A 27,700-nucleotide genomic window follows, 5' to 3' on the forward strand; every position below is an offset into this window, starting at 1 on the left:
GAGGGGGCGCCGCGACCCCAGGCCAGCGCGGGCTTCCGCCGGCCAGCGGAAAGCGGGGGGCCGGGGCGCCACCTCGGCGGCGCCGCCCTTCCTCTTCCTCCCCCCTCCCCCTGCCGCCGGAAGTGCCTCCCGGCTTCCCAGGTCCCTTCCCGGGTCCCGAGACCCCCTCCCATCCTCGCCTATCCTTTCAGGCTCGTCCACACCCCCGCCCCAAAGAAAGCCGGGACACAGAATTGGAGGGGAGGCGTTTATTGGGGACGGATGTCAGCCCTGCGCCGCCGCCGAGGGCAGCTTCACGTAGCTCTTCATGGGCGGCAGCGGCCGGATCTTGCGGCCGGCCCAGCCCCCCTTGCGGTGCCACAGCCCGCTGTTGGGCCTCTTGCCCAGCCAGCGGTTCCGACCCGCTTTGCCGATGACCCGCTTGTTGTGGTCCACGTTGGATACGCGGCCCACGGTGGCCACGCATGTGTCCAGCACCTGACGGGCAGAGAGGAAAGCCAGGTGTGGGGGCCGGACATGTGACAAAGGGCTCTAGCGGCTTCCTCCATCGCCACTGGAGAAGGGAGGCACAGCACGGGCGAATCTGTGCGGGTGGCCGCGGGGACGGGGCTGAAGGCAGGCATCCATCCCTGTTCCCTCCCGGTGCCAACCTGACAAGGCCTGCTTAGCCATGTGCCAAAGAACACCATCAGAAAACTCTTGGGCACCCTCCCAGGCAGGAAGGAGGCATCCCCAAATTCCTGCCCTGATCCCGCCCAACTCTACACACACCTGCATTTGCCTCTTGGAGGGCAGCTGGATGATGGCCGTCCCATTCACCTTACGTAGCAGCACACCACATGTCCCTGAGGAAGACGCAGCTGTCACCCTCCACAAAGGAAGGCCGGGTGTGTGTGTGGTGTGTGTGTGTGGTGTGTGTGCGTTCCTGGGGCCTGTGTCACACGCACTTGTCCTTCAGGAGCAGACCCAATCAAGAAGGATGCACACTGTTTTAGGTCAAAACAAAAGCACTGTCCTCAGGTTCCCTGCTTTTCCTTCTTTTTCTCCTCCAGAGGACCAGGCGTGAGTGCACAGAGCCAGAGAGCTGCGGCCTCGGGAGTCCCCTGGCTCTTTGAATTGTGGGGCCCAGCCGTTCTTTGCCCATACCTGCAGCTCGGATATACTGGGCCCCTCGGCCCGGCTCACTCTCCACGTTGTTAACGAGGGTCCCCACAGGCAGTGCCCCAAGAGGATGCGCGTCCCCTTCCCGGGCAGCAACTGAAAGACAGAACGTCATCAGCTCTGGAAGCACGCAGCCGCACGCCGGCGCCTGGCCCTCCAGCCCTGCAAGCGGACGCCGCTCACCTGCCATGCGGCCTATGTGGTTGGAGTTCAGGATGATGTCTCCCGCCTGCATGTTCTCTGTGGCAATGATCCAGCGTTTGCGGCTGCCCCCGGCAACCAGGGCTATGTCTGCTGACCTGTTTAGGACGAAGGGCAAATGAGCAGCCATCAAGACCCACATTCTCTGAGAAGCCACACAGCACTCATCCGGGACATACCGTCCTCAGCCCACAGCCCAGACTTGCCTACAGGGATCATAGCGGACTGTGATAACCTTCTCCTCAAAGGGTTCAGGCCTGGTCTCCTGCTCCGGCCGGAAACGCAGAAAGTCAATCATGTGGTAAAGCTGCTTGTGGCCCCCACCAATGCCGTGCACACGGATGCGGCCTGTGGTCAAGACAGCTGGGATGTCACGTGGTCCACTTCATCTCCCAGCACTGGGAACAGGCCCGTCCTGGGCTGAAAAGCTGTGCTTCTAAATATTATAGCACGGATAGAAAACAGGGGCAGGCACCATGGCACGTGCCTGTAACCCAAGCTACTCAGGAGGCCGAGGCAGAAAGGTTGGAAGTTTAAGACCGGCCTGAGCAACTTAGACGCTGTCTCAAAACAAAAACCAAACAGGGCTGGGGATGGACCTCAGTGGTAGAGTGCCTCTGGGTTCAGTCGAAACAAAGAAGGAAAGGCGGGTGTAGTGGCACATACTTATAATCCCAGGACTTGGTAGACCGAGACAGGAGGGTCACAGGTTTAGTTATTATTATATTTATTTATTTTTATTTATTTTGTGGTACTAGGGATGGAGCCCAGGGGCATTCTACCTCGGAGCTACACTCCCAGCCCTATTTTAATTCTTTATTTTGAAACAGGGTCTGAGTTGCAAAGGATCTCAGTAAGTAGCTGAGGCTGGCCTCCTGTTTCAGCCTCCCAAGTACTGGGATTAGAAGTGTGCACCACTACACCGGCTTTTCTGGTTTTTTTTTTTTTTTTTTTTTTTTTTTCCGGGTCTGGGGATGGAACACAGGAGCATTTGACCTCTGAGCTACACCCCCTGCCCTATTTTTTATCCTTTATTTTGAAACCGGGTCTCACTGAGTTGCAGAGGGCCTCACTAAGTAGCTGAGGCTGGCAGAGAACCCCGATCCTCCAGGTCTCAGCCTCCCGGATGCTGGGATTACAAGCGTGCGCCACCACGCCCGGCTTGCTTTTATTTAATTTTATTTATTTATTTTTTTGGTGGTACTGGGGTTCCTGGAAGCCCTTCTACCTCCGGGCTACACTCCCAGACCTATTTTTACATTTTTATTTGGAAACAGGGTCTCCTAAGCCAGCACGCGTGGCTGGCTTCGAACCTGCGCAATCCTCCTGTCTCCGCCTCCCAAGCGCGGGGATTACAAGCGTGCGCCACCACGCCCGGCTATTTAAATTTTTTTTCTGTGGTTAAATCCACTGAGGATTGAACCTAGGGACATTCTACTTCTGAGTTACACCCCTAAGCCTGATTTTATTTCTTATTTAGAAACAGGGCCTCACTAAGTTGCAGAGGGCCTTGCTAAGTTGCTGAGGCTGGCTATGAACCTGCGATCCTCCTGTCTTAGTCTCCCAATTACTAAGATTACATGTTGTGCCACCATGCCTGGCTTATATGTACTTTTATTTATTTATTTGCAGTATTGGGGATGAAACCCAGGGGTGTTCTACCTCCGAGCAATACCCTCAGCCCTATTTTTTCTTCTTTATTTTCAAACAAGGTTTCACTGAGTTGCAGAGGGCCTCCCTAAGTAGCTGAGGCTGTCCATGAACCTCAATCCTCCTGTCTCAGCCTCCCAAATGCTGAGATTACAAGTGTGTGCCACCACATCTGGTTTTTATACATGCTTTTAATTCCAGTACTTGGGAGGCTGAGACAGGAGGAACGCAAATTCACGGACAGTATCAGCTACTTAGTGAGGCCCTTGCAACTTAATGAGACCTTGTCTCAAAATAAAAAATAAAAAAATTGGGCTGGGGATATAGCTTGGAGGTGGAATGCCCCTGGATTCTACCCCCCGTACTGCCCCGTACTTCAAGAAAAAAAAATTATATTCTTCTGCTGTTTTACAAGGTGTAAGTGTATTTTCATAGAGGTCCTGGCCCTAGGAACGTTTTTTCCCCTTTATGGCTTAAGCCCCCTTGTTCTTGCTCCCACCTGTGTGGTCTCGACCCCCAGACTTCCTCTTCTTCATTGGTGTAATGGTATACTTGGTACAGCTCTTCCAGGACACAAATTTGGCAGGAAGGGCCACAGAAGTAAGGACCGGGCGGTAGGGGGACATCAAAGAAGGGGGTGGCTGGAGAAAGGCATTGTTTTTCACCTAGGAATAAAAAGAAACTTCTTTCACTTGAAAGCTAATTGAAACATCAGAGTACCAAGGGAGAGGGCCAACTGAGCCTGGAGTCCACTACCTCTTCCAAGTGTCCCAGGCCAGCTGCCCCAAACCTCCAACCTACACAGCTTCGCTTACACAAACACCACTGCACAATGTTTATCCAGGTGTATGTGTGTTGACTACCTCTTTTCATTTGATCCTCTAATCCCTAAAGTATTTATTTAATGAATAAATACTTGGTCATCTCCTTCCAAATTTGGTTCGAAATCTCCTTTTCCTGGAAGCCCTTCCTTCCCTAAAAAACCCGGGAGTTGCTAACCTCCACATATCCATACCCGCACTTAATGCCGTGTGTGTGTGTGTGTGTGTGTGTGTGTGTGTGTGTGTGTTACTGAGGATAGAACCCAGGGGCATTCTACTTCTGGGTTACACCCCCAGATTTTTTTTTTTTTTTAATTTGGAAACAGGGTCTTACTAAATTGTTAGTGCCTCACTTAAGTTGCTGAGGCTGACTCCGAAATTGCGAACCTCCTGTTTCAGCCTGCCAAGCTGTGGGATTGCAGGCGTGCGCCACCAGCCCGGCGACAGCAACTCTTACAGAGGAGAGCTCGGGCTGGAGGATCCAGCCAAGGTCACGGGTCTGAGTGATCAGACTCGCTGGCCTCCGCGGCCTCCCATCCTCGCTGCCCTCTTCCGCGGTCCAAAGGGAAACCGCCTCCTCGGGTAAGAGATTACCTGGGCGACAGAGAGCAGACTCTGGGCGGGGCCGGCAGCGGCCCGAGGCACTAGGCTCAGGGAGCCCAGGGCGCGGGCGAGGGGCCGAAGGGCCATCGGCGTGGCCAGGACTCCTTGGGCTCAGCACACTACCTCTACCTCTCACCAGCACACAGGGCTCCGCCTGATGACGCTGCTGCTCCTGGCGCCGTCGCGTCCCAATACGTAAGGAGAGGCGAGCCTGGAACTGGAAAGCCAGCTAGAGACACGCTTCCTTCCCTTCCGGAGAGGTCGGAACCAATCCGCGGCCGGCGCCGCCGTCACGTGACGGAGGGAACGGCCCCGCCCCTCGGGCCGTCAAAACAATGGCCTCGAGCCGCAGCCATGATGGATTTAAAGGGGCAGTACCGGCAAAGGCGGCAGCCAGCCCTCCAGAGTGAAGGTGAGTCTCGGAGGGTACCGCTGGGACTGAGGATTAAGATCACCGCCGCCTCTTACTTCTGCATTTCCGGAGAGATGAGCACACACCCTCTGAGCAACCTTCGCAAAACTCCGGACTCAAAAACTCCGCCTCCCCGCGATTCTTCCCCGCCCCTTGGTGGACAGACAGACAGGCCGACAGCCCGCCCCGCCCCCTGAGCGCCCGCCCGCCAGACCTCAGGGTCGTCCGGCTCTCGTCTCCGCACACCTCCTCCCTCCTCGCGCCCTGTCCAGTCTCACTGCATCCCCGCCTCGGCCCAGGACAGGTCAGCGACCGCAGACACTCGCTGGCCCTGCCCCAGGTCCAGCCCCGCGCCCCGCTGGCCCTGCGGCCGGCAGCAGGCCTCCCACCTGCTTGCCTTTCCCTCGGACACTTGGGAATCGCCTGGGGGTTAGGTGATCTGACAGACAAAGCCGCGGAGTGACTGGGCAGGAGCGAGCTGGTCCCGCCTCGCCCTCTCCCAGACACACCCCTGGCCGCAGGTCTCTGATTAAATCGGCCTGGCGCTCCCTCCTGGGGGGAAAGTGGCTCCCCAGGCCTGGGCTGGGGAAGGAGGGACCTTGGTCGTCTTTGGAGACCTGGACCGCGGGAGGGAGGGTGTTTGTCCTGGGTGGGGCCTGTGCCAGGTCCTCTGGCGGCTGTGAAATGGTAAAAGCAGGGGTGGGACCGCCGCACTTCTGGACTTTGGGCAGGGCAGATCCTTCTGACTCTCTAGCAGCTGAGCAGAGTTTCTTCCGGCTCTGGCCTCGGCGCCACAGCCAAGGGGTTCTGCTCTGCACACAGGTAAGAGGGCTTCAGCAATGGGAAACAGCCCTTTGAGGAGATAGGAAGAGAGCCCCGTGCCGGGGTGTGGAAAGTGGGGCTGAACCAGTGGGAAGAGGCAGGGCTGGCCAGATTTGCAGATGCTGGGCCTACTTCCATGGGTGACGTAGCCTGAAGACCTTGAACCTTCTGGAGCCCTCTCCTCTGGCTCCTGTGAGAAAAAGTCCTGTTTTCCTCCTTGCCCTCTCCTTTCAGATTTAACTCTGTGACCTATTCCTTCCCTTTTTTGAAAAAGGGGATTTGCAGTACTGGGGATTGAACCCAGGGGCATTTTACCTCTGAGCTATACCACCAGCCCTATTTTTTTTTATTCTTTAGTTTATTCTTAGTGAAACAGGGTCTCACTAAGTTGTAGAGGGCCTCAATAAGTAGCTGAGGCTGGCTGCAAACCTGTGATCCTCCTGTCTCAGCCTCCCAAACCCTTGCACAATATCTGAATGTCTCTGGTCTACTTTTCTTTTCGGGAGGGGTTCCTGAGGATTGAACCCCTGGGTACAGTCTACGTCCAAGCTACAACCCTAGCCCTTTCTATGTTTTTTGTTAATATTTATTTATTTACTGGTACAGGGATGGAATTCAGGAGTACACTACCTCCAAGCTACAACCCCAGTTCTATTTTTTATTCTTTATTTTGAAACAGAATCTCACTGAGTTGCAAAGGGCCTCACTAGGTAGCTGAGGCTGTCCTTGAACTGCGATCCTTCTGTCTCAGCCTCCCGAATGCTGGGATTGCAAGCGTGCGCCACCACGCCCAGCACTTAATTAATTAATTAATTAATTTTGCAGTATTGGGATGGAACCCAGGGGCATTCTACCTCCAAGCTGTACCCCCAGGGCTATTTTTGATTCTTCATTTTGAAACATGGTCTCACTGAGTTGCAAAGGATCTCCCTAGGAGCTGAGGCTGTCTGCAACCTGCGATCCTTCTGTCTCAGCCTCCCAAATACTGGGATTGCAAGTGTGAGCCACCACGCCCAACTTTATGTTTTTCTTCTAAAGCAGATTCTCACTAAATTGCTGAGAGTTTTGCTAAGTTGCTGAGGCTTACCGTGAACCTGCGGTCCTCCCGACTCAGCCTCCCAAATACTGGGATTGCAGGGGACGTATGCCGCATGCCTGCCGTCCTGTCTGTTTTAGCTCTGTTCCCTTGACATCTCTTCTCTTACCCGTAGAGTACTGCTGTCTCGTCCCGTTTCCTTTGCGCGGCCTAAGCTCCCTCTCCAATTCCTGTTCTGTTTTGTCCCTAAATCCCTCCGCTAGCTCTGAGCACCTTTGTTCCTTCTGGAGATTTTCAAGTCATTTTCTCTCCCTCGCCTTAGCTCTGTGTCTGCTTGGTGGTGTAGATTACCTCCGTACTGGTTACTGAGCCACAGGGCCCCTATAGTCTTGTCCTTCCCGAGATCCCCGGCACCCGCTATCCAAGGTGCCCAGTCTCATCTTTACCCCACTCTATTGCTTCTCCCTAACCCAGGCAAGCTCCCCCTGGCCAGGATGTCTGGCCTGGTGCTGGGGCAGCGGGACGAGCCAGCAGGGCACCGGCTTAGCCAAGAAGAGATCCTGGGAAGCGCGCGGCTGGTGAGCCAAGGGCTGGAGGCCCTCCACAGTGAACACCAGGCCGTGTTGCAAAGCCTGTCCCACACCATCGAGTGTTTACAGCAGGGAGGCCATGAGGAAGGACTGGTGCATGAGAAGGCCCGGCAGCTGCGCCGTTCTATGGAAAATATCGAGCTGGGGCTGAGTGAGGCCCAGGTAAGAGGGCAGGGGTGGTGCCCAGTGGTCCCGCGTAGCTGGAGAAGCAGTTTAATTGAAGGTTTGGGGTCACTTGGGATCAACTTGTCGTAGACATTTGGGTGTATTGAAACAGTAAATACGGAGTAAGACTCTCTTCTGAGCCCGGCGTGGTGGGCACGCTTGTAATCCCAGCGCTTGGGAGGCTGAGACAGGAGGACCCCGGTTCGTGGACAGCCTCAGCTACTTAGCGAGGCCCTTCGCTACTCAGTGAGAGCTGGTTTCAAAAATAAGACTAAAAATAGACCTGGGGGTGTAGCCCAGAGGTAGGATGCCTCTGGGTTCCATCCCTGGTACTGCAAAAAAAAAAAAAAAAAAAAAAAAAGACTCTCTTGTGTGTCAGGAGCTCTTCTGAGCACAACAGGAAAAGCCTTCGCTATCTTGGAGCCCACGTTCTAGCTGGGAGAGGCAGACTGTGCACAAATAAAGAGGGAAACGATTTAGTATGGCCAAGTGATAACTGCTAGGGAGAAAAAGGAAAACGCAGGGAAGGGGGCCAGGAAGTATGGAGAGAGAGTATGATCTCAGTGGTCAAGAAAGGCCTTCTCAGCCGGGCGTGATGGCCCACTTTTACAATCCCAGCATTCGGGAGGCTGAGACATGAGGATCGCGGTTCGCGGACAGCCACAGCTACTTAGTGAGGCCCTCTGCAACTCAGTGAGACCTGGTTTCAAAATAAAGAATAAAAAAATAAGGCAGGGGGTGTAGCTTGGAGGTCAAATGGCCCTGGGTTCCATCCCCAGACCCGCAAAATAAATAAATAAATAAATAAATAAAATGAAATAAAAAATAAAAGGACGTGGTGGTGCATGCTTGTAATCCCAGCATTCCGGAGGCTGAGAACAGAGGTTCACGGTTCATGGACAGCCTCAGCTACTTAATGAAGCCCTTTGCAACTCAGTGAGTCCTGGTTTCAAAATAAAGAATGGAGCCTGGCGTGGTGCACGCTTGTAATCCCAAAATTCGGGAGGCTGAGACCGAAGGATCATGGTTCACAGACAGCCTCAGCTACTTAGTGAGGCCCTCCCTAACTTAGACCCTGTTTTATTTATTTTTATTTATTTTTATTTTTTGTGGGTCTGGGGATGGAACCCAGGGGCATTCTACCTCTGAGCTAAACCCCCTGCCCTATTTTTTATTCTTTATTTTGAAACAGGGTCTCACTAAGTTGCGGAGGGCCTCACTAAGTCGCTGAGGCTGGCCATCAACTGAGATCCTCCAGTCTCAGCCTCCTGAATGCTGGGATTACAAGCGTGCACCACCATACCTGACTAAATGAGACCCTTTTTTTTAAAAACAAAGAATAAAAAATAGGGCAGGGGGTGTTTTTCAGAGGTAGAGTGACCCTGGGTTCCATCCCCAGACCCACAAACAAAAAAAAAAAAAAAAAAGAAGAAAGTTGGGCGTGGTAGTGCATGCTTGTAATCCCATTCAGGAGCCTGAGACAGGAGGATCTGGGTTCACAGACAGCCTCAGCTACTACTTAGTGAGGCCCTCTGCAACTCAGTGAGACCCTGTTTCAAAATAAAGAATAAAAATTAGGGCTGGGGATGTAGCTGAGAGCTAGAATGCCCCTGGGTTCCATCCCCAGACCCATAAATAAATAAATAAATAAATAAATAAATAAATAAATAAATAGACTAAAAAATAGGGTGGAGGTGTAGCACAGAGGTAAATGGCCCTGGCTTCCAACCCCAGTACCTCATTAAAAAAAAATAAAAAATAAAAGAGAGCCGGGCATGATGGTGGTGCACATTTGTAATCCCAGCCTTCGGGAGGCTGAGACTGGAGGACTGCGGTTTGCGGACAGCCTCAGTTACTTAGTGAGGCCCTTTGCAACTCAGTGGGACCCTGTTTCAAATAAAGAATAAAAATTAGGGCTGAGAGTGTAGCTCGGAGGTAGAAGGCCCCTGGGTTCCATCCTCAGCACTGAAAAAAAAGAATGAATGAATGAGTGAGTGAAAAATAAAGTAGAAAAGTGCGGAGTAGTGGGACTGCGGAGAGGAACCTAGACTTTCCCTTCACAAGAGGTGGGAACTGCGGGAATGTGTTTGAGGAGCGATGGGGTTTACCTTGGCATCCTCTGGCTGCTGGGCTGCGAGTAGACTCCAGGGTAATCAGAGCAGGAGTGAGCCATCAGTACTCCAGGTGGGAACCGTGGCTTGACCTAGGGCCATAGCGATGGAGGTGGGTTCCAGGCACAATCTGAAGGTAGTCTTGCTGCCTCTCCCACCTGCTGGCGCCTCCCAATGGGCTCCTCTCCGACCTGTCCCCGAATGCTCCGGTCCAGAGTCCGGAGCTCACAGCTGTGCCCCTAGGTGATGCTGGCTCTCGCCAGCCACCTGAGCACCGTGGAGTCAGAGAAACAGAAACTGCGGGCCCAGGTGCGGCGCCTGTGCCAGGAGAACCAGTGGCTTCGGGACGAGCTGGCGGGGACCCAGCAGCGGCTCCAGCAGAGTGAACAGGCTGTGGCGCAGCTGGAGGAGGAGAAGAAGCACCTGGAGTTCCTGGGACAGCTGCGGCAATACGACGAGGATGGACACAGCACGGTGAGTGTGCGCGGCTGGGGCTAGGACCACAGTCAGGGACACTCCCCGCCGTCCTCGGCTGCAATGCCCCACCTGTCCCCACCCGGAGGAATTCCTCTTCCAGTCCTGACACCAGGAATCTTCACTCATCCAATCAACTTTTTTTTTTTTTTTTTTGAGGTACTGGGGTGAAACCCAGGGGCTTCCTACCTCCGGGCTACACTCCCAGCCCTATTTTATACTTTATTTGGAAACAGGATCTCACTAAGTTGCTGAGAGCCTCACTCAGTTGCTGAGGCTGGCTTTGGACCTGTGCGCCACCCCCCCACACTCCATTCAACACTTAATGAAAGGCCTACTGTGTGCTGGGCACTGTGCACCCCACCAGTGAATGGAGCAGGCAGTTCTTTCCCTCACAGTTATAGGTCTGTGAGGAGAGAGAGACAAGGAACTGGACAATTCCAGTCCAGAATCCTGAGAGCTACAATTAGGGAAAGCATGGTCCCTTTGAGCAAAGGCTCTTCAGATTTACTCTGAAAATATGTGAAATTCACCCCTTATGAAACAGGCCTCACGGAGTACAAGAAGATGTATAGATGAGATGTAAAAAAAACATGAGGGAAGCCGGGCGTGGTGGCACACGCTTGTAATCCTGGCATTTGGGAGGCTGAGACAGGAGGATCGCGGTTTGCAGCCAGCCTCCGCTACTTATTGAGGCCCTGTTTCAAAATAAAGAATAAAGAGCTGGTCAAGGTGGTTCATGCTTGTAATTCCCACGCTTGGGAGGCTGAGACAAGAGGATCGCACAGGTTCAAAGCCAGCTATTTAGTGAGGCTCTCAGCAACTTAGTGAGACCCTGTTTCCAAATAAAATATAAAATAGGTCTGGGAATAAAGCCTGGAGGTAGAAAAGACTCTGGGTTCCACCCCCAGTACCACCAAAAAAAAAAAAAAAAAAAAAAATATATATATATATATATATATATATGGATGGATGGGGTGTTTCTCAGAGGTAGAATGCCCCTGGGTTCTATCACCAGTACCGAAAAGAAAAAAGAAAAAAAGGCCAGCAGGCATGGTGCAGCGCTTCTGATCCCAGTACCTGGGAGGTTGAGACAGGAGGAGCCCAGGTTCGCTGCCAGCCTCAACAACTTAGTAAGGCCCTCCACAACTGAGACCCTGTTTCCAAATAAAGTATAAAACGGGGCTAGGGTGCAGCTCCCACGGGGCCCAGCCACACTCAGGCCTCTTTTGTTGGTGAAGCCAGAGGCACTTTGGACAACGTATCATCCTTTCCCTCCATTCCATTCAGAAAGTGCCCTTGCCAGCCACCTTCCCTCTCCAGCTTCCCCTTCTCCCTGCTCACCTCTTGTAATTACAGCCCCTTGCTGAGTCCTGGGTGTTTACAGTGATTATATGTCTGTCCTTTGTCTCCTGGGGGGAGGAATGTGTCTGATCTTAATGACACGGACCCAGTGTCTGGCTCACTCTCTGCCCATCATCCGCCACTGCTCACTCCGGGCTTAGTGTCCTGCCCTCCACGTCTGACCTTTTTCCACTCTGGAAAACTTTACTTTTCCCCATCAGGAACTGGAGCCTCATACAAAGACTTCTACCCCCTCCCGGCTTCAGCAATGTGCTATATAAATTGTTTCCTCACTTTACCTGAGGCAGACCAGCTCTCCAGCCCTGGACCTCTATCTGTGACACCCTCTGCCCAGTCTAGAAAGTTCTCCCACCCCCATCTAAGTCGTTTGTTCCTCCCCCACCCAACTCCTCGCATTATCCCCCACTCCAAACCCATGCAAACGAGCGTCCCAACCCCTTCCCCGTCCTCTGGGAATCCCAGTACACTGTTACCTCTCTCCTGGGAATCCCTCCCACACTGACTCAAGCCCATCAGACTGAGCACCTGCTCTTTTGCATTGTAACACATACATTTTCATAGGTAAGCCTGTTTCCCCAGACACATTATCACCTTGCAAAGGCCGAGCAGGGCATGGTGGTGCAAACTTGTAAGCCTAGTTCTTGAGACGCTGAGACAGGAGGATCACAGGTTTGAGGCCAGCAACTTAGGCCCTCCACAACTTAGTGAGGCTCTGTTTCAAAATAAAAGAATAGCCGGGCGTGGTGGTGCACGCTTGTAATCCCCACGCTTGGGAGGCGGAGACAGGAGGATCGCACTGGTTCAGAGCCAGCCTCGCTGGCTTAAAAGACCCTGTTTCCAAATAAAAAAAATATAAAATAGGTCTGGGAGTGTAGCCCGGAGGGAGAAGGGCCTCCAGGAACCCCAGTACCACCAAAAATAAATAAATAAATAAATAAATAAATAAATAAATAAATAAAATAGGGTTGGGGCGTGGCTCAGATATAGAATGCCCCTGGGTTCAAACCCCAGTACCACAGAGGAAAAACTCAGCCAGGCCGAGTGGCACATGCTTATAATCCCAACATTTGGGAGACTAAGACTGGAGAATCATAGTTCATGGCCAGCTCCGCTACTTAGTGAGACCCTTTGCAACTCAGTGAGACCCTGTTTCAAATATTTTAAAAAAGACTAAAAAAAAGGCTGGAGGTATAGTTTGGAGGTAAAATGCCCCTGGGTTCCACTCCCAGTACTGGAAAAAAAAAAATGGTAGGAACTCTAATAGTTTTTTTTTTTTTTTTTTTGGTACTAGGAATGGAACCCAGGGGCATTCTACCCTCCAAGCTACACCCTCAGCCCTATTTTAGTCTCTCTTTTTTTTTTTTTTTTTTGGTGGTACTGGGGGTGGAACCCAGAGGCTTTCTAATACTCCCTATTTTTATTTGGAAACAGGGTCTCACTACGTTGCTGAGAGCCTCACTAAGTAGCTGAGGCTGGCTTTGATCCTCCTGTCTCAGCCTCCCAAGCGCGGGGTTTACAAGCGTACGCCACCACGCCCAGCTTATTTTAGTCTTTTTAAAAATCTTTTTGAAACAGGGTCTCACTGAGTTAGAAACAGGGTCTACCTCTGAGCTACACCTCCAGCCCTATTGTTTATTCTTTTTTTTTTTTTTTTTTTTTGGTGGTACTGGGGTTCCTGGAAGCCCTTCTACCTCCGGGCTACACTCCCAGACCTATTTTTACATTTTTTATTTGGAAACAGGGTCTCCTAAGCCAGCACGCGTGGCTGGCTTCGAACCTGCGCGATCCTCCTGTCTTTGCCTCCCAAGCGCGGGGATTACAAGCGTGCACCACCACGCCCGGCCTTTGTTTATTCTTTATTTTGAAATAAAGGGCCTCACTAAGTAGCTGAGTCTGTCCTGAACCATAATCCTCCTGTCTCACCCTCCCCAATGCCGGGATTACTGGTGTGTGCCACCATGCCCAGCCCGCTGCCTTTTTTTTAGAGTGGATGCAAGAGTGAGAATCTTTTCTTAGGCGTCTGTCAGTGATTCCATGACTTGAAGAGGCCGCAGGGTCTGACACGCTGCTCCTCCCCTTCCAGGAGGAGAAGGAAGGTGATGCCGCTAAGGATTCTCTGGATGACCTCTTCCCTAGCGAGGAGGAGGAGGACCCCAGCAATGGCTGTGAGTGGGCCTCGGGAGGAAGAGGGGCAGCAGGAGCCTGGTGCCAGCCACAGCTCACCGTCCCAAAGTGGGCCCTCGCCTTCCTCTGGAGCTGGGAAGGCGGGGCTAGTACTTTGATTTCCTTAGCCTCCCCTCACTGATCACTATTTATTAAGCTCAGTATATGCTGGGTGCTAGGACTATCACGATGAAAACAATGCAAATCTCGTCTATAAGACATTCCGGTCTAGAGGGAGAAGGCTCTGGGCCGGGAAGAGCCGCGCCCTCGGGAAGGCACGGCCTTTCTTCCTTTGCGTTCCGGGGATAGCCCCTGGCTCATGCTTGTTGAGTGAATGTTTGCTGAAAAGTGAATGGCTGGTGAGATGGGACTGTGATGGGCACAGGTGCAGGGGAGAGGCTAACAGAGTGCCAGAGGAGGTGCGTCTCCTGGAGACCTGGCGTGGGGAGTGAGTGGGGAGGGGAGGAGTCCGTGGAGGGAGGAAGACTTGCGTTCTCTCTCTGGGATGGTTCAGTGTCCCGTGGCCAGGGTGCTGCTGCAGCCCAGCAGGGTGGATATGAGATCCCAGCACGGTTACGGACGCTGCACAACCTGGTGATCCAGTACGCAGCCCAGGGTCGCTATGAGGTGGCGGTGCCGCTCTGCAAGCAAGCCCTAGAGGACCTGGAGCGCACCTCCGGCCGCGGCCACCCGGACGTCGCCACCATGCTCAACATCCTCGCCTTGGTGTATCGGTGAGCACCGCCTGCCCTCCTGCACCATCCAGAATACTCCCCCTCTCCCTCCTCGGCCCTCCATCGGCTTCCATGCCTCTTCTCCCCTGCGTCTCTCCTGCCTGATGGACTCCAGGTGCCCTCTGGGTTGCGTCTCGTGTCCCGGAACTCATTTCTCAATGCAACCCCTTGACCTCAAAGATATCTCTCAGGCTCCGCTCCTTTCTCTTAGAGAGCGTGTCTTTTTCTCTCTCTCTTGCATCCCACGGCTTGCAGCCTCCCCTTCAGCCTGGTGTGAGGGTCAGCGAAGCTCTCTCACTGCCCTGACCTCAGACCTCTCCGGGCTTCCTGTCCCCAAGAGTCCCTAGTCTCTAATGGACCACAGTCTCCTGGAGGGAGGAGGGCAAGGGGATGGCTGGGCTCGAGCCAGGGTAACTCCTGCCCCTTTTGTCCTTTTTTAGGGACCAGAATAAGTACAAGGAAGCTGCCCACCTGCTGAACGATGCCCTCAGCATCCGAGAAAGCACCCTGGGCCGGGACCACCCTGCTGTCAGTATCCCTGCTCCCGTCCTCCCTGCTGTCCTATTGTTCTTGGGGCCTTTTCTAGTTCCTTCTTTTCTGCTGTCCTTGGCCCACTCGCTGGGGTACATGGGAGGGAGGCTCAAGAACCCCTTTTCTTTGGGCACTGCCCAGGGGTTCCTGGTACCCTCAGACTCAGTGACTTTTTTGTTTTGTTTTGTTTTTTGCAGGTCTGGGGATGGAACCCAGGGGCATTTGACCTCCAAGCTACACCCTCTGCCCATTTTTTATTCTTTATTTTGAAACAGGGTCTCACTAAGTTGCAGAGGGCCTCACTAAGTAGCTGAGGTTGTCTGCAAACCGTGATCCTCTGGTCTCAGCCTCCTGAATGCTGGGATTACAAGCGTGCGCCACCATGCCCGGCTAGTGACTTTTTTTTTTTTTTTTGGTGGTACTGGGGTTCCTGGAAGCCCTTCTACCTGCGGGCTATACTCCCAGACCTATTTTATATTTTTATTTGGAAACAGAGCGCGGCTGGCTTCGAACCTGCGTGATCCTCCTGTTTCTGCCTCCCAAGCGCGGGGATTACAAGCTTGTGCCACCATACCCGGCGGCTAGTGACTTCTTTTTTTTTTTTTTTTTGGTGGTACTGGGGTTCCTGGAAGCCCTTCTACCTCCGGGATACACTCCCACGGGCTACACTCCCAGACCTATTTTATATTTTTTATTTGGAAACAGGGTCTCTTAAGCCAGCGGGGCTGGCTCCGAACCAGCGCGATCCTCCTGTCTCCGCCTCCCAAGCGCGGGGATTACAAGCGTGCGCCACCACGCCCGGCTAGTGACTTCTTTTTATAATGGATATTTTTCTGAAATTGAATTCACAGGTAGTATATCCTACTTGCATATGTTATTTCCGAAGAAAGTTAATATGTAATCCTAGTGTTTGGGAGACTGAGGTACAAGGATTGAAGATCACAGGTTCAAGACCAGCCTCAGCAACCTAGTGAGACCTTGTTTCAATAAAAATGATAAGAAAAACTGGGCGTGGTGGCGCACACTTGTAATCCCCGCGCTTGGGAGGCTGAGACAGGAGGATCGCGCAGGTTCGAAGCCAGCCTCAGCTACTTAGTGGGGGCTCTCAGCAACTTAGTGAGATCCCATTTCCAAATAAAGTATAAAATAGGTCTGAGAGTATAGCCCAGAAACAGAAGCCCCCTGGGCTCCACCCCCAGTACCACAAAAAAAAAAAAAAAAAAGAAGAAGAATGTTGTATTTAGCAGAAGACCAGTAAGTCTTAAGTATGGATAGCACGCCAAGACAAATGATAGGTTGTCAAAGTAGAGAAAATGGAAATAAGGTACTATTGCAAATGAGCTGACCACGTGGAGATAATTCCCTTTGAGGCCCACATGATAGGCCGGGTGACACAACTCCTGCCTGACATCCCACCACGTGCTGGAGCCACGCACAGTGCCCAGCGTCTGCCGGGACGCTCAGAGGCTGGCAGAACACCTGTAAACACTCTTGCCCCCACTGGTAATCGTTCCCTAATCTTTATGGCAACTCCCCCCAAAAAAGAACTTCAGAAATTTCCAAAAATTCCCCTAGAGGGCGCTCCTGCCCCCACGGAGCCTCAGAACCGTCGGATCCATGATCCCTGCCAGGGTGGCTGCGGTGAGGGTCCCGGGCTCTCGGGTTTTCAAGGTCCCTGCAGCTTCGGCGTGTGTGAGGACAGGCTTCCCTTTGCAGGTGGCCGCCACGCTCAATAATCTGGCCGTGCTGTATGGCAAGAGGGGCAAATACAAGGAGGCGGAGCCACTGTGCCAGCGAGCCCTGGAGATTCGAGAAAAGGTACGGCAAGGTCTCTCGGCCTCCCTCCGCGCGTGAGTGTGCACACGCGTGCACACGCAGCCGCGGCCCCTCATCTGCGCCCTCGCTCCTTTCCAGGTCCTGGGCACTGACCACCCAGATGTGGCGAAGCAGCTGAACAACCTGGCGCTATTGTGCCAAAACCAGGGCAAGTATGAAGCGGTGGAGCGCTATTACCAGCGGGCGCTGGCCATCTACGAGGGCCAGCTGGGGCCAGACAACCCCAACGTGGCTCGGACCAAGAACAACCTGGTAAGCCCCAAAGGGACTGGGTGTGTGGCCGGGCGGGTAAGGGAAGGTCCCTCTGGGCCTGCATTAGAAGGCATCGTCAGGCCGGGCGTGGTGGCGCGGCTTGTCTTTCGGGGGGCTGAGATAGGAGGCTCGTGGTTCGCAGACGGCCTCAGCTATTTAGCGAGGCCCTTCGCACCTCAGTGAGACTCTGTTTCAAAAATAAAACCCGACTATGCCAGGCGTGGTGGCGCACGCTTGTAATCCCCGCGCTTGGGAGGTGGAGACAGGAGGATCGCGCAGGTTCGAAGTCAGCCTCACTGGCTTAGGAGACCCTGTTTCCAAATAAAAATAATATAAAATAGGTCTGGGAGTGTAGCCTGAAGGTAGAAGGGCTTCCAGGAACCCCAGTACCACCAAAAATAAATAAATAATAATAATAAAATAAAAAAACGACTAAAAAATAGGGCCGGGGTGTAGCTCAGAGGTACAGTGCTCCTGGGTTCCATCCCTGAGACTGAAAAAAACAAAAAAAGCTCTCTGCTGTCAGCATCCGGGAGCCCATCTCCAGGGCTGCTGTGGGGTGCGGAGTCCGCTTCACCCAGTGGCAGGCCTTCCACAGCCCCCGGGTGAAGTGAGTAGAGGAGAGGCAGCAAGAAGTGGGGCCCCGGGGTGCGGCTGAGACCTGGTCTCCTGCCTTCCAGGCTTCCTGTTACCTGAAGCAGGGCAAGTATGCTGAGGCCGAGACTCTGTACAAAGAGATCCTGACGCGGGCCCACGTGCAGGAGTTCGGGTCTGTGGACGGTGAGTGGGCGCCCGGGGAGGGGCTGGAGGGACAGGCAACATGGACTGGGGCTGGGCTGGGTGGGGTGGGGGAGCAGCAGTTCCCAGGGGAGACAGACCCTTTAGTTCAGGCCTCTGAGTCTTGGGGCCTGGCTCCCCTACTGCCCAGCTCTTTCTCTACCCCACCCCTTTTACTGCGGTCCTGGGGATTGAACCCAAGGGCCTTCTACCTCTGAGCTAACCCCCCCAGCCCTATTTTATTTTTTACTTGGAAACAAGGTCTCGCTAAGTTGCTGACAGCCTCGCTGAGCTGCTGAGGCTGGCCTTAAACCTGTGATCCTCTTGCCCCGGCCTCCCAAGTCCTGGGGTTCCAGGTGTGCACTGCTGCCTGGCTCCTGCTCTCTTGTCTAGCCCTCCCCCTCCCCCCCCGTCTCACCCCCAGATGACCACAAGCCCATCTGGATGCATGCAGAGGAGCGGGAGGAGATGAGCAAGGTGAGTGGGGGCCACCAGGGCCTCCGTCTTGTCCTGTGCACCCCCAGCTACTCGGTTCCCGCCCCAGCCTGCCCCCGCCTCTGCCCGCCTCCCCCCAGCGTGTCTGTGCTCTCTCTCTGCTCCCCTCGCTGCAGAGCCGGCACCGAGAGGGCAGCACGCCCTATGCCGAGTACGGAGGCTGGTACAAGGCCTGCAAAGTGACCAGGTGAGCCGCCGGGCGGCCCCTCCGGGCCCTGGCCCAGCTTCCTGGACCTTCTTCTGCCTTGCTGTGCGCCTTCCGTCTCCTCTGTGCTCATGTGGGAGGGTCCTGGGGATTGAACCAAGGGCATTTCGAAACTGGGTCTCACTAAGTTGCAGAGGGCCTCATTAAGTAGCTGAGGCTGGCCGTGAACCTGGGATGGCAGGTGTGTACGCCCGCCGTGCCCGGCTTCTCTCTGTCTGGTTTTCTTCTGAACCCAGCCTCCCTTCCTCCCCTGGACTCTTCCCCGCAGCCCCACAGTGAACACAACTCTGAGAAACCTGGGAGCTCTGTACAGGCGCCAGGGGAAGCTGGAGGCAGCCGAGACCCTGGAGGAATGTGCCCTGCGCTCCCGGAAACAGGTCAGAGGCATGGGAAGGTGGCAGGAGAAAGGGTCTGAGGCCAGGGGACATGAGGCCTCTCGTGAGCATCCTGAGGACGAGAGGGACGGCGGGGAGGACAGGAGGGAGGAGGGCAGGCCGTCTGCAGGCGCGGTGGCTTCTAAGCGTGTTCTTACTCCCAGCCTGCCCTTGTGGTGAGGTGCTGGGTGGACTGAAGGCTAAGTAAGGTTATCAAGGGGAAACCTTCCTCTCTCGTGGAAGAAGGGTGAGGTGGAGGAGAGCCCTCAACTGGAATTTCTCAAATGGTGATCTCTACTAATTAATAAGTAGGTCATGAAATCAGTTCAGTGTGGGCAATCCCAGTACCTAGGAGGCTGAGACAGGAGGATTGCAGATTGGAGGACAGCCTCAGTGATTTAGCGAGGCCCTCTGCAATTAATTAATTAACTATTATTAATTATTATTATTATTATTATTATTATTATTATTATTATTATTGTGGTACTGGGAATGTAGCCCAGGGGCATTCGACCTCTGAGCTACACCCCCAGCCCTACTTTTTTTTTTTTTTTTTTTTTTTTGCGGGTCTGGGGAATGGAACCTAGGGGCATTCGACCTCCGAGCTACACCCCTTGCCCTATTTTTTATTCTTTATTTTGAAACCGGGTCTCACTGAGTTGCAAAGGGCCTCACTAAGTAGCTGAGGCTGTCTGCGAACAGCGATCCTCCTGTCTCATCCTCCCTAATGCTGGGATTACAAGCGTGTGCCACCACGCCTGGCTTTTATTCTTTATTTCGAAACAGGGTCTCACTGAGTTGCAGAGGGCCTCACTAAGTAGCGGAGGCTGGCCGAGAACCGCGATCCTCCTGTCTCCGCCTCCAGAATGCTGGGATTGCAAGTGTGCGCCACCACACCCAGCCTCCCAGCCCTATTTTTTATTCCTTATTTTGAAACAGAGTCTCACTGAGTTGCAAAGGGCTTCACTAAGTAGTAGCTGAGATTGTTCTCAACCATGATCCTCCTGTCTCAGCCTCCCAAATGCTGGGATTATAAGTGCGCGCCACCACGCCCAGCTTGGCCCTCTGCCATTTAGTAATACTGTTTTTTCAAACTAAAAAATGAAAAGGGTTGAGGGTGTAGCTCAGAGGTAGAGTGCCCCTGGGTCCGACCTCCAGTACCAAAACAGTTTATATAGTTCAGTTGGGTGCAGTGATACATTCCCTGTAATCCCAGCTACTCAGGAAACTGAGGCAGGAGGATCACAAATTTGAGGTTAGCCTGGGAAATTTAGACCCTGTCTCAAAATAAGAAGGGCCAGGGGTATAGCATAGTACTAGAATGCTTGACGTTGTGTGCCAGGCCCCTGGGTTCAGTCCCCTAGTAACACAAAAGTGTGTGTGTGTGTGTGTGTGTGTGTGTGTGTGTGTGTGTTTGTGTGTGTGTGTGTGCGCGCGCGCGCATGTGTGTGTAGGAATGCATTAAAAATAGAAAGGTGAGTACTGATATAGTAGTTAGGAGCTGGGGCATCACAAGAAGAGAAAATGGTTTTCTATACGGTGGCTTATGGTGAAAAGCAAAACAAGGAAAACCCCATCTTGAGGAATGAGAGGGGAGGTCCCAGCTTCGTTCTTTTCCTTCTAGGGCACAGACCCTATCAGCCAGACCAAGGTGGCAGAGCTGCTTGCGGACGGCGATGGCAGAAGGGCCCCCGAGGGGCCTGGGGACAGCGTGAAGTTCGAGGGCGGTGAAGATGCTTCTGTGGCTGTGGAGTGGGCGGGGGTAAGTGTGGTGCTGCTCCCTGGCCCCTCCGCCTGCCTCTGTCCCCGCTCAAGTGGGACGAGAGGACGTGTGTCACCATCCCCGCGTGCCCGGCCCTCTGGGCCTCACTGCCGTGCCGCTTTTGACAGCAGCAATGTTTTCAATCACGGGGCTTTGAGAGTTGGGGATTGTGCAGATTAAGTGGCCGAGTAGATTCAGAAGCCAGTCTGCATGGGATCCCTTTCGCCTCGACTGCCTGCCCCTGTCTGCCAGGATGGAAGTGGGACCCTGCAGAGGAGCGGCTCTCTGGGCAAGATCCGAGAGGTGCTTCGTAGAAGCAGCGAACTCTTGGTGCGGAAGCTCCAGGGTACCGAGCCTCGGCCCTCCAGGTACACACTGAGAATGTGCTGTGGCAAAGCGGCCGGTAAGCCTGCCTGCCCCTCCTCCGCCCCTCCTCTTGGCCCTGGTCTCTGGAGGAGACGCGTGGACGAGGTCAGCGGCATGACCATGGGGGCAGGGTGGGTGCCTCCGTGGGCCAAAATGTACCTCTTGGTGCCTGGTGCAGGTAAGAGTGTGTGTTGGGCTGGGTGTGATGGCCGGCCCTGTAATCCCAGCATTTGGGAGGTTGAGACAGAAGAATCGAGGTTTGCGGACAACCTCAGCTACTTAGTGAGGCCCTTTACAACTTAGTGAGACCCTGTTTCAAAATAAAGAATAAAAATAGGGTAGAGGGTGTAGCTCGGAGGTCGAATGCCCCTGGGTTCCATCCCCAGACTTGCAATAAATAAATAAATAAATAAATAAATAAATAAATAAATAAATACTAAGCTGGGCATGGTGGCGCACGCTTGAAATCCCAGCATTTGGGAGGCTGAGACAGGAGGATCATAGTTCACAGCTAGCCTCAGCTACTTAATGAGGCCCTCTGCAACTCAGTGATACCCTGTTTCAAAATAAAGAATAAAAAATAGAACTGGAAGTATAGCTTGGAGGTAGAATGCCCCTGGGTTCAACTCCCAATACTGCAAAATAAATAAATAAATAAATAAATAAATAAATAAATAAATAAAAATAGGGCTGGGGTATAGCTTAGAGGTAGGAACCCCCGGGTTCGATCCCCAGCACCGCACATCCACACACAAAGAGACTGTGTTGGGGTGGGATGGTGGGGAGGTGGTGACTTTAGCGTGGCAGTGCCCCAGAGGCCCACAGCTTTCAGGCCCATTGGGGAGAAAGACAAGGCCTTAGTTCTTTCTTTTCTCGTAGCAGCAACATGAAGCGGGCAGCCTCCTTGAACTATCTGAACCAACCCAGTGCAGCACCCCTCCAGGTAAGAGCAAGGTGCTGTGGTGCTGGGAGCACCTTGGAGGGCAGAGAGAAAGGACTGTCAGAGAAAGGATGGAGCTTGGAGGTAGAATGCCCCTGGGTTCCTTCCCCAGTCCTGCAAAAAAACCAAAAACAAAAACAAAAGACCCTTTGAGCCAGGCGTGGTGGCCCAAGATTATAAATCCCAGCACTCGGCAGGCTGAGACAGGAGGATCACGCAGGTTCGAAGCCAGCCTCAGTTACTTAGTGAGGCTCTCAGCAACTTAGTGAGACCCTGTTTCCAAATAAAGAATAAAAAATAGGGCTGGGTGTATTGCTGGGAGGTAGAATGCCCCTGGGTTCAGTCCCCAGTGCCCCCACATGTCCATTTGAGAAAACAGTAATGGTATTTTAATGGCAAATGATTGCTTATATGAGCAGAAGGCTGAGGTCCCTGGGCTGATGGGGTGCTGCTGTCTGTTTCAGGTCTCCCGGGGCCTCAGTTCCAGCACCATGGACCTCTCCTCGAGCAGCTGACACTCAAGCCAGCCCCCAGGCCTGCTGGGTCCCCACGGCCCTCACAGGGCCCTCACAGCAGTGCTCCTGACTGTTCTCCGGCGTGGGGCAGGAAGGGGAGCAGCCTCACTGGAAGATTGCTGCTGCCTGGAGGGTCTCGGCCCCTCCTCAGGAATCTCCCTTAGGAAGGACGCTGGGGACACACCTCGCTAGCCCTGGGGTCCACTAGCGCCTGCGGGGAGGCCCAGGCCCAGGTGCTGCCTCAGAGAGGCAGCCTGCCGCTGCCGGCTCCCCGGTGGAGGGTCGGGGCTGGCCTGGCCTCTCCTGTCCTGCCCATCACTTCAGGTCCACATATTTCACATTTCTTAAATAAAAGAATCAGGTAACCTCTCTGGTGCTTGAATGAATTCTGACTCAAGCTGAGTTGGTGCTGAGGTCGTCACAGAAGGGCCAGGGGCAGTGGCTGACGGGGCAGCCGGAGGGGTGCTGATTCCTGGCGCCTTCCTGGCTTCCTCCCCTCGGGTGCATCCTCTCCAGCAGGCCTGGAGGAAGGCATCTTGGGGGGTGGGGAAGGAGGCCTCCAACCCAAGGAGAAGGTGCTGGGGACTGGGTTGTCAGGGACATGTGGTGGCCATGTGGCAGGACCCTGGAGTCCTGGCGCCACTTCTCCTGCCTGTGAGGCCCTCCGTGGCTGCCCCTCCTCCCCCAGCTGCGTGGGGGAAGGGAGGCCTCAGCAGGCCTGGGGGCCTCGGAGGCAGGGGACAGGCACTATCCCTCCCTCCCAGCCTCTCCTGGAGGGTCTGAGCAGCAGCTGGGGCCCATCTTCTAAAGCTCGACTCCTCCTGACCGGCCTCCTACACCCCCTCGCTGCTTTCACAACAAAGGAAGAATGTGGGGGTGGTGGCCCTGGGGGTGGGGGCTGCTAGAAGAGGGCGCCTGGCCTCCCCACAGCTGGAGCCTTGGCCATGCCCGACACAGCCCAGGCTGCCTGGAGAAGGACTTGGGATGATCTGCTTTCAGAGCTCAGGGGCTGCTCGTGGGCTCAGACGGCTCCAGAGCTACACCAGCCCCAGCCACGCAGCCGGGCTTCTCCCTCGCGTCCGCCCTGGCCCTGGGCTCCAGGGACGCTGCTCGTCCACGTCTCCCTGGGGACTTGGGGTGGCTTTCCCCTCCCTTCGGGAACTCTGGGGAAACTTGGAGCCTCCAGGTAGACCCAGAACCGAACGCCCTTCCCAGGGCCCACAAATCCAAGTCACTGGCTCCCTGCGCGTGTCCCTGCGCAGGGAGGCGATGGGCACAGGGAGGCGATGGGCACAGGAGGCGATGGGCACAGGAGGCGATGGGCACAGGGGGCGATGGGCACAGGGGGCACCTCCCTGCCTCGCCCAGGTTCCTCAGTCGAGGGGCCTTCCTCCCGGCTCTCTCCTCCATCCCGCTCCAGACTCTCCAGACCGCTCCTCCCCACTCTGGCTGGGGAGGGGGGATCAAGGAGGGGGTTCAGGGGCGGGACCTGGTGTGGGGAGGGGGCTCCAGGGGCAGGGCCTGGCAGCGTGGAGGGGGTGTGGAGGGGGCGGGGCTGGCGTCTAGGGCGGGGGCGGGGCCTGGCTTTGTGGATGGGGGTGCGGGGACGGGCCTGGCGCCAGGAGGGGGCGTGGCCTGTTTGGGGGCGCGGGAGAGGCGTGGCCGGCGTGGGGAGGGGGCTCGAGGAGGGGCGGGGCTGGCGTCGGGGGCGTGGCCGGCGTGTGGAGGGGGCGCGGGGAGGGGCGGGGCCGGCGTCGGGGGCGTGGTCGGCGCGGGGAGGGGGCTCGAGGAGGGGCGGGGCCGGCGTCGGGGGCGGGGCCGGCGCGGGGAGGGGGCGCGGCGGGGGCGGGCCGGGGCGGCGCGCGCGGCCGGGCTGGGGACGCGCTCGCGGGGCTGCGCGGCGGCGGCGGCGGCGGCGGCGCTCGAGGTGGTCCTGGGCCGCCGGCCGGCGCCCGAGCCTGGATCGCGCCTGGGCCGCCGCGATGGGCGCCGCGCGGGGCGGTGCGGGCGGCCCCCCGCCTCTGCTGGCGCTGCTGCTGGCGCTGCTGGGCGGTGAGTCGGGCGGGCGGCCCCGGCGGGGCTCGGGCCGGGGCTCCTGGCGGGCGGGGGGCCGATCGGCCGCGCTTTGTGGCCGGCTGGGGCGGGCCCCGGCGGCCGCGGGGGGGGGGAGGGCGGGAGCAGCCGGGGCCGCCCCCCGGGAGCGGGAGCCGAGGGTCGGGCCGCGGGCGCCGAGAGCCAGGCCGCCGCCAGAATGGGGCACCGGCCTGCCCAGGTGCCTCCCTGGATTTCCATCTGTCTGTCCTCGTGTGCGAGTGTGTTGGGATCCCGCCTAAGGGTAAAATGGCCAAGGGAGCCCTTCTGGCTCTTCTCAGAGGGCCCCAGTGTTTTAGCCAGGGTGTGGCTCGCATCTCTAGGGTAGGCACCCCACACACACAGCTTTTATTTCCTGGATAACCACACCTGAGAGCCAGGAACTCACCAGGCTGCCAAAGGTGCGCTGCATCCCAGACAGTCTGTACTGACCTTCCCAGACGCAGCATCTTCGGCAGTGTGCCTCTTTACTGAGGATTGAACCCAGGGACATTCTACCTTCAAGCTGTAACCGCCCCCCCCCCCCCCAGTCTTTTTATTTTGAAATAGAATCAAGGTCAGTTGCCGGTTTGGCTTCAAATATGCAGCCCTCCCGTCTCAGCCTTCCAAGTACTGGCAGTGATCCTCAAAGCAGCCCCTTTATTACTTTTACCCTCCTTTGAAGAGTGGCAGGGGTGGGGGAGCAGGGCGATAGAGTTGTATTTTCTGACATCTTCCTCTTCTGCCAGCTGTTGAGAGGTTTAGGGGCTAGTCAGATCACTGTCTCCCTCACTCTTAGTTGCAAAAGGAGAGGTTAGTAACCCAGGACAGGCTCAGAGGATTTGGGGAGGCGTTTCTGGAGTTGCCCCATGTATCTGGTGACGTGTGTGGTGGTTTTTGCTCATGGCAGAATCCACATCTGCTCCCAGAGGAAGTATGGAAGTTTTTTTTTTTTTTGCACCGCCAGGATCAGGGGCCCAGCCATATGGGTGCGCAGCCTGAGCTCACAGGCTTGCTAGGCTGTCTGGTTGGGTTTTGGTGTGTGGCTCTGCCCGATATGGCTGCCTTCCCTGTCGATGTTTAGAGTTCTGGAGTCCTGGGGAGTTCCTGGTGGAGACAGGGCTCTCTTGTTCAACAAATGTTACATTCCTTCCTGGAGATGACTCTGATGTTAATCCTGTGTTGGGGAGAGGGTCCTGAGGGGAGGTTAGGGCGGGGGACAGGAGGTCTGGAATCTCCTCCTGGGGATGGGGGTTGTCTGTGCTCAACAAAGGAACATTTTAATGAGAGCCTTAAATCAGTTCCACCAAATGTGCCTTGGTGTGGAACCTGTCCATGTGCAGTAAACGATTTCAGAGAAGGCATGATTGTCTTGTAGTGCAATCCTGGGACTCTACCCACCCCAGACACATGACTTCAGGGGCCAACAATGTTTTAATAGATCACAGTAGAGTTTTCCATCGCACTGTTTGGCTGTGTCATTAACTGGAGTGAGACCCTACTGTTAACAAGGCCGGAATTAGGGACCAGGCTGGCTAGGTTTGTGGATTAGACCATTTTGAAGTTTGGGTAATTACGCTGTAAATGGCTGAGTTACTTTCCAAACTTTGAGATCCCTGGTGAGATGAATATAGTGGTGGAGGAGGAGAAGGCTTGATATTTGAACCCCCGAGTTCTTTCTTTGTGTGTGTGGTACTAGCAATTGAACCCAGAGGCATCCTCCTGTCTCAGCCTCCCAAGTACTGGGGTCACAGTCGTGCACCATGCCCAGCTTCCTGGGATTGTGTGTGTGTGTGTGTGTGTGTGTGTGTGTATGTGTTGCTGGGGATTGAACCCTGGGAATATTCTACCTTTGAGCTGCACCTCCAGCCCTCTTTGTGTGTGTGTGTGTGTGTGTGTGTGTGTGTGTGTGTGGTGCTGGGGATTGAACTCCAGGGGCACTCTACCCTCGAGCTACACCCCCCCAGCCTGAATTTTTTTTTTTTAAATTCTTTGAAACAGGGTCTCACTAAGTTGCAGAGGGCCTCACTAAGTAGCTGAGGCTGGCTGCAAACCCAGATCCTCCTGTCTCAGCCTCCCAAGTACTGGAATTACAAGCGTGTGCCACCATGCCTGGCTGCTTATTTTTTATTTTAAAACAGGGTCTCGCTGGATTGCAGAGGGCTTCACTAAGTTGTTGAGCCTGTCCTTGAACCTGCGATCCTCCTGACTCAGCCTTCCAAGTGCTGGGATCACAGGCACGCACCACCATGCCCAGCTCCCTGGGATTTCTAACACCTATAGCTGCCAGTAGCCAGCTGTTTGTATCCCTATTCCCACCCTCCTCCCTGGATTCTTTCCTCTAGGCGCTCCTTGTTTTGGGGAGAGTTAAGTTGTCACATTTTGGGGTATGCTATCTAGCAGATTTCCCAAGGCTGGTGGCATCTTAATTCAGGCCTCGCACTTAGTTTTATTAGCAGCAAGGAGGTGTGACGGGAGAGTAGAGCTCTTCAGACCCTTCCCAGGGAATCTGGCTGGACGCCTGGTGTCCAGAGCGGCAGCGAGTGGTGGTCAGAGCTCAGGCCACGCAGAGGAAGTGTTCTGCGACGTCAACTCAAAGTCATTGGCCAGCCCTGTCACGGGATGCTTTCTTGGCTGCCGCTGTAAAGGTGCTACTACCTGGGGCTGTGCTCAGGATGGAATGGAAGGGTGTGCATACAGGCCCCTTTCTAGGTCTCCTCCCGTGCTGTGCCTCCAACACGCCTGTCCAGCTTTATAATCCCAACAGGATTTTCCACCTGTGGGACCTTGCAGCCAGTTAGCCTCCTTGCCCTCTGTCTCCTAAAATATCCGTGGTTTTATTTTTTATTTATTTTATTTTTTGGTGGCACTGGGGTTCCTGGAAGCCCTTCTACCTCTGGGCTACACTCCCAGACCTATTTTTACATTTTTATTTGGAAACAGGGTCTCCTAAGCCAGCGCGCGTAGCTGGCTTTGAACCTGCGTGATCCTCCTGTCTCTGCCTCCCAAGCGTGGGGATTACAAGCGTGCACCACCACGCCCGGCCTAAAATATCCATGGTTTTAGAAAGAAGGAAAAAAGAAAGAAAGGACTTCTCCATTTCTTTCCTCTGGGCCAGCGCCCCCACGGGCTGCTGCTTCCCTTTCTCCTAAAACTTTCTTGGAACACCTTCCCTGTTTCTGCCGCAGTTGGGCTTTAATCTGCGGAAGGCTTCCCCTGCAGATTTGAGTGCCACGCTTTCTCTGTTCTGGATTCCTCTCTAGGTTATT

General features: G+C 54.7%; 3 protein-coding genes across 4 annotated transcripts in view; 2 read left to right on the forward strand and 1 right to left on the reverse strand.

The window, feature by feature from the left end:
• Positions 1–264: 264 nt before the first annotated feature.
• On the reverse strand, positions 265–4,523 carry MRPL2 (mitochondrial ribosomal protein L2; the record flags this gene model as incomplete). The annotated part of the gene is made up of 7 exons (XM_080700702.1): positions 265–477; positions 772–845; positions 1,147–1,257; positions 1,345–1,460; positions 1,569–1,710; positions 3,512–3,677; positions 4,428–4,523. The coding sequence occupies 7 exons, from the start codon at positions 4,521–4,523 to the stop codon at positions 265–267; spliced, it is 918 nt and encodes a 305-aa protein (XP_080556828.1).
• A 2,677-nt stretch (positions 4,524–7,200) lies between these two features.
• Positions 7,201–22,464, forward strand: KLC4 (kinesin light chain 4; the record flags this gene model as incomplete). Of its 2 annotated transcripts, XM_080699689.1 has the most annotated exons (15): positions 7,201–7,458; positions 9,816–10,046; positions 13,495–13,576; positions 14,089–14,308; positions 14,749–14,836; positions 16,556–16,657; positions 16,754–16,927; positions 17,608–17,707; positions 18,129–18,181; positions 18,316–18,386; positions 18,673–18,781; positions 20,403–20,540; positions 20,793–20,908; positions 21,786–21,849; positions 22,311–22,464. In XM_080699689.1, the coding sequence occupies 15 exons, from the start codon at positions 7,201–7,203 to the stop codon at positions 22,359–22,361; spliced, it is 1,857 nt and encodes a 618-aa protein (XP_080555815.1). In that variant the 3' UTR covers positions 22,362–22,464. The 2 variants fall into 2 exon arrangements, with proteins under 2 accessions (XP_080555815.1, XP_080555816.1); XM_080699690.1 differs by lacking the exon at positions 9,816–10,046.
• A 1,879-nt stretch (positions 22,465–24,343) lies between these two features.
• PTK7 (protein tyrosine kinase 7 (inactive)) overlaps positions 24,344–27,700 on the forward strand; it is a gene marked incomplete at both ends in the record, with an annotated part of 56,431 nt that continues 53,074 nt past the window's right edge. The window contains one exon of the mRNA XM_080699788.1: positions 24,344–24,413. Within this exon, the coding sequence (XP_080555914.1) occupies positions 24,344–24,413 (70 nt within the window). The remainder of the gene's footprint in view (positions 24,414–27,700) is intronic.

This window comes from Muscardinus avellanarius, assembly GCF_963383645.1.
Source record: "Muscardinus avellanarius genome assembly, chromosome: 8".
Lineage (NCBI taxonomy): Eukaryota > Metazoa > Chordata > Mammalia > Rodentia > Gliridae > Muscardinus > Muscardinus avellanarius.